Source organism: Zeus faber (genome assembly GCF_960531495.2).
Source record: "Zeus faber genome assembly, chromosome: 1".
Lineage (NCBI taxonomy): Eukaryota > Metazoa > Chordata > Actinopteri > Zeiformes > Zeidae > Zeus > Zeus faber.
The window spans coordinates 48,888,860-48,901,530 of NC_137193.1; the positions used below are offsets into that span (position 1 = coordinate 48,888,860).

At 47.0% G+C, this 12,671-nt stretch overlaps 1 protein-coding gene across 1 annotated transcript in view; it reads left to right on the top strand.

Moving 5' to 3' along the window:
* The window catches only part of vtg3 (vitellogenin 3, phosvitinless), a gene marked incomplete at its 3' end in the record, with an annotated part of 29,909 nt that overhangs the window by 11,707 nt on the left and 5,531 nt on the right, over positions 1 to 12,671 (top strand). Inside the window, exons 16-22 of the mRNA XM_079997058.1 lie at positions 1,791 to 1,878; positions 9,617 to 9,802; positions 9,926 to 10,064; positions 10,350 to 10,518; positions 11,147 to 11,256; positions 11,343 to 11,429; positions 12,310 to 12,519. Coding sequence (XP_079853184.1) covers positions 1,791 to 1,878; positions 9,617 to 9,802; positions 9,926 to 10,064; positions 10,350 to 10,518; positions 11,147 to 11,256; positions 11,343 to 11,429; positions 12,310 to 12,519 — 989 coding nt within the window. The remainder of the gene's footprint in view (positions 1 to 1,790; positions 1,879 to 9,616; positions 9,803 to 9,925; positions 10,065 to 10,349; positions 10,519 to 11,146; positions 11,257 to 11,342; positions 11,430 to 12,309; positions 12,520 to 12,671) is intronic.

Genomic DNA, 12,671 nt, shown 5'->3' on the forward strand with positions numbered 1-12,671 from the left:
TGTGCCTCGTGATCTGGTCCGCAAGGACATGTCTCCTGCACAACGGGATCCCCACTTTAAGACAACACGTAAGAAAACTCTCCCAGCAAGGTCTGACCAATCAGCGCTCATGAGGCTGATAAGGCCGATCCGGTACAGCTGTTCCGCACCAGTGCCGTCACCCGCAAACGGTTGCATAACCACGTCCCCTCATCTGCCACATACCCCCATAACCCGACTTGCGCCGGGGAGCAGTCCAGCTACCAACCCTGCCCAAGGCAATAGAGGAAGTCGCCTACCACCACCTGTGCCCACCGCCTATGGATCACCTTGAACTTAAATGGCTGAAGAGCCACCTACCAATGATGATCCGCTTGTTGGTATCTTTCATGCCGTGAACCAGTCAAACTGCCTGAGCCGTTCTCTGCTGAGCCCCTCTGACGTATAACCTTATAACCCTCACTGACATTCCTGAGCATGGAGCAAATTCTCTTGTAACAAATGTGCCAGCGCTTGTAGCTTTGCCCACCAGTCCCTAACATACTAAACTTCGGTGCTAGGCCCTTTCTCCCAGTTTTTACTGGAAAGTGCCAGGGTGGTATTGGTCACAATTGGAACCTCCGGCCCCAACTCATCCCCCTCAATCACTGTGGTGGCCAGAGACACGGACACCCGCTCCTTCAACTCCTTTAGGAGGTTAAGACGATAAATCTGAGTCACCTCGCACCGTCCTGTCCTAACCACACAACCTCATAATCGACCTCCCGAGCTCATGGTGCAAACTGCCAGAGCCGAGCCCATCTGTTATATAACTGTCCTTAATTAGGTACAGCACCCCCAGCGTCTCCTGCTGAAGAGTGGCTCAAAGGGAGAAAATCTTATCGGGGAACCTCCTGCATGGCAAACAACAGATGGTCTTATGACTTACTGCATATGGCTTTAGTTGTGCACAAACTTGTGAACCATGTTCTTCAGCATCTTATTGAACCACTCCACCAAGCCATCAGTCTGGGGGTCGTACATAGCTGGTCCGAATTGAGCAGACGCCCGACAACTGGTCAAGTTCCCGAAGTGTAAAAGAGCCCTGGTCGGTCAGGATTTCCTGAAACAGTGCCTGCGCCACACTTTTGGCTCTCATACTTCAGAGGGGCACTGCCTCAGATTGCCAAGTTGCATAGTCCACCACGACCAACAAAAAACAATACCAACGAGCACTGCAGTATAATGAGATACATACCGAATCTTTTGAATGGTGCATTGACTAGAGGGAGGGGCCTGGCGAGGTTGGTGTAGCCGGAGGATTTATAAATTCGCACTTCGGACACACAGCGCACCATTTGAGCACATCTCTCCAAATGCCCCGCCAATTGAAGGGAAATGAAATTAACCTGCCTTTAACGCACCCCGGCACCCTCCTGGTTGCATCCCTCTCAATTTCTTCCTCATTTACTGCCATAACTATGACAGGAAGAGGTCACATGCCCAATTGCTGTTCCAGTTTTCCTGGACCTAATTAACTTTGTTTTTTCTATACATGTTGTCATCCGATGTTTATGTTTTTCTGTGTACAGGTTGTTGTTTGTTTCTATGTTTATTTTTTCCCATGTACATGTTGCTGTTTGGTTCTATGTTTATTTGTCTCAACCATGGTGACTTTCCTTCTCTTGGAGTAGTGATTAGTTGTTTATAGACCAAAACATGGTAAAATAGTTCAGGGGGCTCAGCAGAGATCAGCTCATTCAAACCAAAACAGTATCAGCTCCATTATCATCATCATCATCATCATCATCATCATTGTCTCTGTTTTGTAGCCAAGACTTCAGTAAATCCCCCGGTGACGGAGCACATAGGCCAACTTCTGACTTCCGAAATCTCACTGGAGACTGATGGGTTTATCGGGTGAGTAGATTCAAAACGACTTCATGACAAATAAAATGACATATAATTATTGACAGGTGATAAATCATAGCCATCTGGAGGCATGAATTTGCCACCCCCAAAGCCAAAGCCCACGTGAATGGAACTTCACTACAGTGGCTGAATGACATGACACGAAAACATTAGTTGCCAATAGCCTTCTCCAAGTTAAAGGCTGAACAGTCAAAGGAACCATTTTATAACAAGTTAATGAGTTTTATAACTCATTACAAACTCTCTATTGACAGAAATGGTGTAAGAAGAGAATGATTGAGACTCATTTGGTATTTGAAGAAGTTCTGCCTTTGGCTGAGTTTTTGTTCTACAGATACTCCTCACTTAACGACCTACCTGTTAAATGAACGTTCAGACTTAGGACCAGCTCTCCGACCAGTCGGTATTGTGTCCTGCGTACAATCCCGCGGCGTGCGCGCTGCGTGCGTCTACCCCGCAGTCGGTCAGTATTCACTACACTAGTGTTCGCAATCTCCAAGACTGAAATCACAGTTAGGGGTGTCGTGGTAATGTATATAATAAAGGATCATGAACAAGAGTTAGTCTTTGCAAAGAGAGAAGAGGGAGAGAGCGAATCGCAGTACGCAGCCTGTAGTCGAGCTCACCCGTCCTGCTGGATACAGGAAGTACGTGTGTATATATGTGGTGCGATGTATGAGACAGTTGGGGTGGGGTGATGCACTGCCCCGTCTGTTGATGACCTTAATGTCCTTATAAGGATTTGTCTTCGACTATATGTTTTTGTGTGTTCTGCTAGCGGGTCACAGGTGTTCCTTGCTGTGGGAATAACACGTCCTTGCCTAGAGTGCATGCTGTTCAGATAGTGCTTGGCAAACATGTTATTGTAGAAGTGGAAAAGGAGGATTTTGCCTATACATATCTCTCCTTTTGTTTATATTTAAACAACAGTATGAAAGAAAATCATCTCAAAAACAGCAAAATGTGAGCACACTCAAAATAGGCAAAAACAAGTATTAACACATTCAAAAAATAAGAAGAAACAACAAAGTATTAACACTCAAAAAATAAGCAGATAATCGACAGATATGTAAAAAACCTCCGTCGGCGAACCCGAGAACATCCAAGGACTCACACCCGAAGGTTTAAGAGAACCCATCATAAAGGTAAGAGGGACGGAGGTCCCTAGCAAACGGTGGAAATGTCGTCGTCTGAGTCGAAGTGGGGGAGGGATAGGGGGAAAGGATCGTCGAGGGAGGGGAATCTGGGGAATAGCAGAGTAAAGGACGAAAGCGGAAGAAACAAGTTTGGTGATGGCCGAACGAGCAAGGTGAGTAATACAACATGATAAAACCAAAAGGAGGCCCAAGCGGACCACGACGATTGCGCTGGCACGAAGAAGCCACAGGCGCCAGCCTGTGACTGGTGAGCCACTAGTCCCATCCCGAGGGGGGAGGGACGTAGTCAGCCTTCATATCTGCAAGAAGGGAGTTAAGCTGTGTAATTGTATGGGAGATATTGCAGGCTGCATCTGGAATGTAGGTGCAGCACGAATCGCCGATAACATGACAGAGGCCGCCACTGGAAGCTAGGATGAAGTCGAGGGCGGCTTTGTGTTGTAGTAACATATTACGTGGATATTATTTGGGGATATGATCTGTATTCCATACAGCCTGGGCCCAGTTTGTACACGGTCCCCAATTGCATGTATAACATATATATATATATTGCCGTCTCGCCCAGGGTGAGTCCATTGTCATAACATGAATGGGGAAAGTAATCGCAGGGGTTAACGATGACGCCAGCGAGGGTAGTGTCGTTCGATGCAGAGAAAGTAAAGTTCCGCGCGCCAGGCTTTGTGACGCCCGTGGCATACATAGTTTGTCCGTTTCCAGAATAAATGGCGCGCTTAATACGAATTGGGCGAAACGAGGGGGTGACGTTGGTGTCAGGGTCGGTGGTCGACGTAGCGTGAGAGTGCATTTCATACCAGATCCATGGTGCAACTAACATTACAGTGATAATAAACAAAATGGTCAGCGTGCCGCGCACGCCGCAGAGGCCGGAGAGTTGGAACAGGTGCTAGGGTGGACGGCGCTCCATGGTGTCGTCTGCTTCTGCTGCCTTGAAGTAGTGTGGTGTGTGGTGGTCAGCGTCGTTCGTCTATGACCTATGGATGCATTTGTCTATGACCTAAGGTGGACGGTTGCCAGCACACGTCACCTTGCAACTAACAGTGTTCGTAACAGTGGTTTTTAGGGGATGGGAGGGGTTGTGTGTGACCCTCCTTGCTGGATGTTACCGGGCGTGGTAATTTCAGGCTGTGGTTGGAGGCTGATGGTCTTGCAGTGACTGGCGTGTACCCATGTTGCTCTTTCCTGGACTTTTATCGCCATGTGGGTGGTCTGGGCCCAGCCAGCGCTGGTGTTTCCAGGACTTCCGGCAGTGATTCTTTATCACTAGAAGTCGCCCGGTCGAATGTTGTGCAGGAGCCCGGTGGCTCCTTGGGGTAAGGCAGAGCCTACCTGTTGTCTGATTTCAGAAAGAGGTTGGTTTGGTTAAGGAAATGCAATATCCTACCAGCGTGTCTTCGCAGAGGTTGGTGTCCATCTGCGGGCCTGGAGGTCCCAGTCCCACATTGGGAGGGGCTTCAAAAGGGACCTCAAAAGGGGAAAGGTTATTACGTTCGTTTCGCTGCAGCATTTAGCCAGTTTGTTTTTCAGTGACCTGTTTCAACCTTCTACAGCATCCCTGGATTGTGGGTGGTAGCTGCAGTGTGTTTTTAAATCAAATTGGAAATGCGTCAACAACTGTGTGAGGACATTGTTTACAAAATGGCTGCCATTGTCAGGGGACAGTTTTTCCGGGATTCCCTATCTGGGAATTATATCTGTCAGTAAGGCTTTTGCCACTGTTGACGCCATGGCATGTTTGGCGGGGAAAGCTTCCACCCATTTGGAAAACATGTCAACCATGACCAGACAGTATTTTTGTTTCTGCACGGTGTAAATTTGACGAAGTCCATCATTACATGTTGGAACAGGCACGTTGAGGTTGGGTGTGCGGCGGGGTATGTGAGGCCTTTTGGCCTGCTAGGGTTGTGTTGGAAAATTACACACTTGTTGCAATATGTGGCTGGAAATGTGGAAAAGCCTTTTGTGAACCAATGGGTTTGTACTTCTGTGCACATCCCTCCTTTTGACACAAAGTCCAAACCATGTGACAACTTAGCGAAACAGGGGAACAGGCGCCTGGGCAGGCCGGGTTTGTCATCGGGGCCCATCCAAACCACCTTAATGGCCCCATAGGCGGTGCAGGCATCCTCAGTCCATGTTAGTGGGGTGTAAGACTGTGGGACAGGGTGATTTCCATGAGGGGGCAGTCGAGGGCTGAAAAATTGGGGATGAAGTGGCGGCAGTAAGAACACATGCCGAGAAAAGAGAGCATTTGCTTTTTGTTATATGGTCTGGGGACATCGATGAGACGTCGGGAGACAAACTGAAGTTTTCTTAGAGAAACCTTATGGCCCTCAGATGAGAGGTGCCGCAGGAGTGTGAGGGTGTCCTGTTCGCACTGGGCCTTCGTGGGAGCGGCAACAAGAAGGTCGTCCGCATACTGAAGGAGGGCCATTCCCTCGGAAAGGACGACGGGTCCTTTCCGAGGTGCCGGCGGTTTGGATAGTTAACGACCGGTGTGGGCATTCGTCCAGCACGAGCTGAACGGTTCGGAGAGTGTAGAGCGGCGCGACGAATGGTAGTTTAAACGCGTTCACTGAAGGAGAAAAAAGACACTGCGGGTGTGTGACGTTTGGCCTCCAGTCAGAGGCGTGAACGCAACGGCGCGTAAAGGCGCCCAGGTGTCGCCATGTTTCATGTGGAGATTTGGAAATAGAGACATGTGGGGCCGAATCGGGGACGGTAAACAACGACTGTTGGTCGGGGTCAAGGCGTATAGAAACTACGCAATGCTCTGAATCGAGAAAAATACCAGACGTGAGGAGGCGGTCAGTTTGTTGATGATAAAACTCGTCCTCGTACGCTTTGTCTGGTCCATGTGTGTCTGGTATGTGCGAGGTGCAGTGGAGATCTTCGGCGTACTTGTGATTGGAATTAGGATTGACAAATGGTGCCGCGGCGCGTGACAGTCCGCTGCCAGCGGTGGCGCCCGTGAACCACTGGTAGGCATACAGCGGAGGGACCACGTCGAGACAGACATAGGTGTGATCTGTCGGCGTCGCCACAACCCTCAGCCCTTTGGGTGTGAAGGTGATGGAGATGCCAAACAAACACATCAGGTCCCTACCCGCTAGGTTAATAGGGCACAAAGCAGATATCAAAAAAGAGTGCTTCGTGGTCCATTCACCTTCGTCTGTGTGCCAAGTGCAACGGGCGCGGGGTAGAGACATTTCCTAAAACCGCTTGACCGCTCGCGCAGGTACACCATGAGGAGTGGCCGCTTGATTTTAAACATATCTCCCTGCTTTGAATAACAGAATGGGTGGCGCCTGAGTCCGCCAGAAAGGTGAGAGGTTTATCATTTACTATGCACGTTATGGGAGGCATTTTCTGATAAGCTGAGGAGTCACAGATGGCATATGTGCTCACCGGGTTGGAGGGGGAGTTTTCTACTAATGCAATTTTCTGACATAGCAAAGCAGGCAGTGTATCAGTGTCAAGCGCGTCTTCATTGCTGGAGCGAGTGTAGGTGCGGTGTGTGTGTGTCTGTACATTACCCCACACGGAAGCCTCATCCGCCGTGATGGCAGGAGATCAGTCAGATCCGAACGGGCCAACTGGGCGTGCTGGTTGGGGTTGGGGTAGCATCGTTTACGTGGACGTGGTTCGGGGCATTCCCTGGACCAATGTTCGGTTTTTCCGCAATTAAAACAGCGGTCGCGGCCGTCGTCACCCTGGTTTGGGATTCTTCGAGCCGGGGGTGGGCCCTCACGTCCTCGGTAGCTTCGCTCGCGTACCCGTCCGAAGCTCCGTTCGCGCTCTCGTCCTCTGCCTCGTCCTTGTCCATGGAAAGGTAGGGTGCTCAGCGATGCCAAGGGGAGGCGGGCATGGAGCAACTTGTGTTTGTCTTGGCCTTTTTCTCTCCCTCCTTTTCTTTCGCCTCTGCGTGTTTGGTGTGACGCAGGATGTCTGGCAGTTGGTTATCTCTCCACCCGCCTATCAAACTGTCCATGAGTCGTCTCAGGAGCGGCGGTTGGAGCCCGTCGCAGAATTCCATTTTGAGGATGGTTTCGAACATGGATTTCACACCGCCATCGAACGTGGGAGGACAAACTTGTCCTGAGAAGGACGTGCAAGCGTCCATCGTGCGATGATAAAAATCAGTGACTGGTTCGTCGGGCTTTTGGCGGCAGTCTCTGATCTTTCCGAGGTTGAATCTGACCGGGAAGTTGCATTAGATGGATCTGAGTATCATTTCGACCCACGTTTCCCACAGGCCAGCATCGTCCCAAGCCGCAGTGCTTGGTCGGGGCAGGTCTGGGTTGTTTTCTTCTACATCGCGTGCGATGCGGGAGTAGTTTTCTGGCTTAAAGTGGAGGAGGAGCAGTTTTTTGAATTCCATACCGATGGGCCGCGATGCACGGCACCAGATGCCGAGGACCTCTGCGAGGGCTTTTCCTCCCTGGGTGACGTCTGGCCAGTCTTTGATGGAATCGCGCATCTCACCATCCATTTGGCGATGGACTAGGACCGCAGTGCCGTCCGGTCCTGGGGATTCCATCATCGGGCCTTGGAATTGTGATGGCATGCTTAAAGCGTGGAATACAGCGCCTCCCCAAGTTGTGTGTGGGCTGGAGGCAAGGGGATTTAGGGCTGACAGGACATCCTTTGGTGATGTTGGAACCATCATGGGGCGCGGTAGGGTTGGTGGTGTTGATGGGGAATTCAGCAGGGCGGAGTCATTAGTTGTGGACGCAGAGACTGCGGACGCAAAGCTTTCTGGAGGGGCCCTGGGGGGTGGTGTTGGTGGTGGATATGGGGGCACCCAGTCGTCCCTTCGTCTCTGACGATCACCCTAGGTCAGAGTCGGATAGAGGGGGGGGGGACACAGGCATATCAGTGGCAAGCTCAGCTTTTTCAGACTCAACACCTTTCAAACTCTTACTTTTCCATGTTTCCTGACTTCGGGCTTGTGCTTCCGCCTCTCTTGTCCATATCCCTAGACATTGTTTATGGACATGCATTCTGTCTAAATCTTTTACTGACACTTTCTTTTTCTTTCTCAATCTCTCCTCTTCCTCTGCAATTCTCTCACCCACTTTCCCCAACTGGGTCGTACTTAAACTTCCCCCCGCGGGAAACCCGTCGTACGCGACCCAGTCTTCCATACATGACATGCATTTGTCCCCATGTTTACTTCTCATTCGCATATTGATCGGAGAACCTCAATCTGGTTTCTCCTTACTGGGAGTGGGCCCCATGTTGTTGTTTTTTTTAGGAAACCCACAGATATTTATTATTTATGTATTATATATTAAATATATATATATTTATTCCGGAAACGTACGAAACGAAATATGTTTTAGTATAGGACTGCTATTTGAGGACTTCAACCTCAAATAATTCCTTTTTCCAAAACGCGTAAATTTCTAGAGGACTTTAACCTTGTTTAATTATAGAAGGACTCTAACCTCCTATTTTCTAGAGGACTTTAACCTCTGTTTTCATGGGCCTCTAGCCCGGCATGCATGCACCGTAAGTTTGCAGAGGACTTTAACCTCTGCCCCGTAAGTCTGTAGAGGACTTTAACATCTGCAGATTATTATAAATAGACACAATTTCAGAATATTGTTCAAAATCACAATCGATCCGTGAGTATTTTACCGTGTACTGCAGGAATTTTTGTACGTGTAGATCCCGCGGAGACGGCCGGGTCCAACAGCAGATGGTCCTCCCGTCCTCCAAGCAATTGGGTAAGAGGCAGGACTCTAATCTGTGATGTCCTGGATGATCAGTCACTCTGTGCCGCCGGTCCGACGATCTTCCGGGGATCCCACTTCTGACACCAAGTTTGTCGTGGTAATTCCTGTAATAAAGGATTGTGAACAAATTCTTTGTTGCGTGTATTAATTTCAGAGGAACAGAGTTAGTCTTTGCAAAGAGAGGAGAGGGAGAGAGCGAATCGCAGGACGCAGCCTGTAGTCGAGCTCACCCGTCCTGCTGGATACAGGAAGTACGTGTGTATATATGTGGTGCGATGTGTGAGACAGTTGGGGTGGGGTGATGCACTGCCCCGTCTGTTGATGACCTTGAAGTCCTTATAAGGATTTGTCTTCGACTATGTGTTTTGGTGTGTTCTGCTAACGGGTCACAGGTGTTCCTTGTTGTGGGAATAACGCATCCTTGCCTAGAGTGCATGCTGTTCAGAAATGCTTGGCAAACATGTTATTGTAGATGCGGAAAAGCAGGATTTTGCCTATATATCCTCAGACAATAGACCAATTTGCTTAACGACCTGGTTGTAGGAACTGAACTCGGTCGTTAAGTGAGCAGTACCTGTATTTGAGAAGCACAAAATGACACATGAGATGAATTTGCTTAAGTAAAAGTACCCTTACACAACACGGAAAAAACAATTCAACAATTATTAGGCAAACAAACCCAAATATGTCCAGAGCCCCAAGTTATACGTGGAAAAGCCAACCCTTGAGCAATTGAACATCAGGTTGGTCCAGTTGGTTGGGGAGCATTACAATAATTACATTTTTCGGGGTGTTTTTTTCCCCCCACAGTTTCACCAAGGACAACTGGGTGTTCCACGGGATCAACACGGAGCTGTTCCAGTGCGGCACGGAGCTGAAAACCAAAGCCCCGCTCAGTGTTCCGTGGAGCTTCAGCACCAGACTCAACATGAGAGAGAAGAAGTTTGAGTTAGACTTCCCCCCGTGCCTGAAGGAGTTTGAACTCTTCTCCATCAGGTAGGTCCTACTCGTGTTTTTGTGTTTTCTAGTTTAATACAATATTAGAAAATGAAAACAATGTTTTGTTTTGGTTTTTTTAACTTTGAAAACCTTGCTTCCTGTTCCTGTTCTGTTAAACAGCTCCAATGTGTACGCAGTATCCAGGAACATGGAGGAGCCGGCTCTGGCCAAAATGACGCCAATGATGCCTACTGCCATCGACGCCAACGACGAGGTGTCACGCGTTGGCCCCCAAATAGTGAAAAATGAGCCGAAACTGGTAAACAGGATCCAAAAAAGACAACAAATTTACTCAAATAAGGAGTCTTTCATTTGGAAGAGTTGACATTTCTGAAAACAAGCAGAAATCACTAGGGAGGATATAGGGGAGTAAATTACAGCGGTGACAGGGGGGTAATAATACTAATAACACTACTTCTACTACTACTACTATGACTACTACTAATTGTAATAATAATAATAATAATAATAATAATAATAATAATAATTTCAAAAGTAATAGCTTAACTATAGCTAAAACCTGACCTTTTCTCTCACCAAACAGATGGTGGAGGCCAACATGTGGCACCCAACATCTAAGGTCTGTTCAGAAAGCAGCATCTTTGGAGCAGGTGTATGTTTTGACTCCGAGCTGAAGAGGGCTTTCTACCATGAGGAGTATCCGCTTTACTACTTCCTGGGATACACACACCTCACAGCCACTGTGATCCCAGGTGCGGAAATAATAATAATAATAATAATAATAATAATAATAACAATAATAATAATAAAACAGGTTTAGATTCAAGATAAGGTAAGATAAGACAAGAAAAGACAACACCTTTGATCCATGGCCAGACAATTTCTGGTGTTAGATAAGTGCAATTCCAAAAAGAGCTACAATTTTTAATAGAAATAAAAATAAAAAACATTAAAAAATCTAAATAATTTTTTTCAACAATGTATTAACGTTTTAATAAAATAAAATGATGAAAAATAATAAAAATAATATATAACTAAATTTCTCACTAAATGTATGTAATCATACAGTCTCTGTGTGTGTGTGTGTGTATATATACTGTGTGTGTGTGTGTGTGTGTGTGTGTGTGTGTGTGTGTGTGTGTGTATGAAATTTACATTTCACATTAAATTACATGATTTAGCAGAATATTACAAAGGAAAATATGGTACAATAGAAAAAAACATAAATCTGAATATACTTTAAATGAAAGGTCTATATAATTGATATTGTACTATAGTGTTAATTTTACCCAAGTTATATGGATGTCTGTGCACAATTAACACAAAGAGAATAACTCTCTGAATATTTTTCCCCGAATCCCTCTCCTTGTTTGACGTTAGTCCATCCAATCAAACCTGTTGACAAGATCCACTTGGAGGTGAACGCCGGGCCGGGCCGCCACCCACTGAGCATGCACCAGCTGCTGGCGTCTCTGAAACGGCTTTCCAAGGTATTTGGCTGCACTCGCAGAGATGTAATCACAGCATCTCTTGTTCCCAACATTCGACTCGGCCTAATCCTGATCTGTGTTGCCAGGAAGCCACCAACCAACTGAGTCTCTCCTCTGGCTCAGCCTCCAGCGCCAGAAGGTCCCATCACAGCCACCACGACACAATAACAGAGGTATGCTAAGGGTGCTGGACCTGCCCAATGTGCCACCGGGTGGGATGGGAAGACATAAAGATACGTATGATTAGTAATATGTGCTAAATATGATATAATGGGAATATAACTTGTGTGTTGCAGTTCAATGCAAATAATGGGGGACAAATCTCAAATTTGCATTCAGTTCAAACACTCTCCGTCATATTTCATTGCTTGTGCTATTTTCATGCTGTGCCAAAGTTTTGTTACACGTTATATGCAAATGTGTGACCTGCCTAATTGTGTGACACTGAGGAAAATTTATTTTGCAAATTTCAAGTACAAAAAAACTGTCTTTCGGGATTACCTACATTTCTCTCATATTTGTATGACAGTATCCTGTTCAGATATGCGTTGGGTTATTTTGAGGTTATATGTGTGAGAAACTATCAGAGAATCAGTTTCAGCAAGTCCTGTCAACATTTTGGTGACCTTTTGGATAAAGTAAAGTGCATTGATTACTTATTAATTTTCTCGTGGCCGCCTACTGCCTTCCCATCTTTCTATACACTAATCCTTTAGATGCGTAGTAAATACACAGGGAAAAAAATGGCGTCACAAAATTCAGCGGTCCATCCATTTGGGTGTAACACCGATTTTTGATTCGTCAATTCCTGCACATAAGCTGTGTGTAGTACATACATTTTAATAATTATTTTTTTTATGGGAGGTTGGAAGGGGTCATATTTGACCACTGGGCCGCCAGGTGATGACCCCATAATGTCCTCAGGCACTATGTTGAATTGTTCCATCATCAGCGTATCAGCACATGGTGATATGGATCCTCAGCACATAATACACCATATATCCACCTGACACAGCATCCTAATGACTGTATACTCCGTGCTCCACCTCTCAGATGTGGAATTCGGCACCCCAGGCCGTGTTCGACGTCAAAGCACTGGCCATGAGCAGCAGCGTGAAGCCGGAAGGTTTCGACGCAGCTGTCTACTACACACCGGAGGCCAACCTGGAGAATATCCAGCTGATCGTCTCACAGATCGGAGAGGAAGCCAACTGGAAACTCTGCATGGACACCATTGTGGACAAGGCCCAAGTGCATGCCAAGGTAAATAGAGACGTTGAAACAATTGACAACACAAGTATTGCTTTTAACAACAACATTTTTCAAAAATGTAGAATCTCCTTTTTTCTTCTTCTTCTTCTTTTGGCTGCTCCCGTTAGGGGTCGCCACAGCGGATCATCTGCCTCCAATACCTT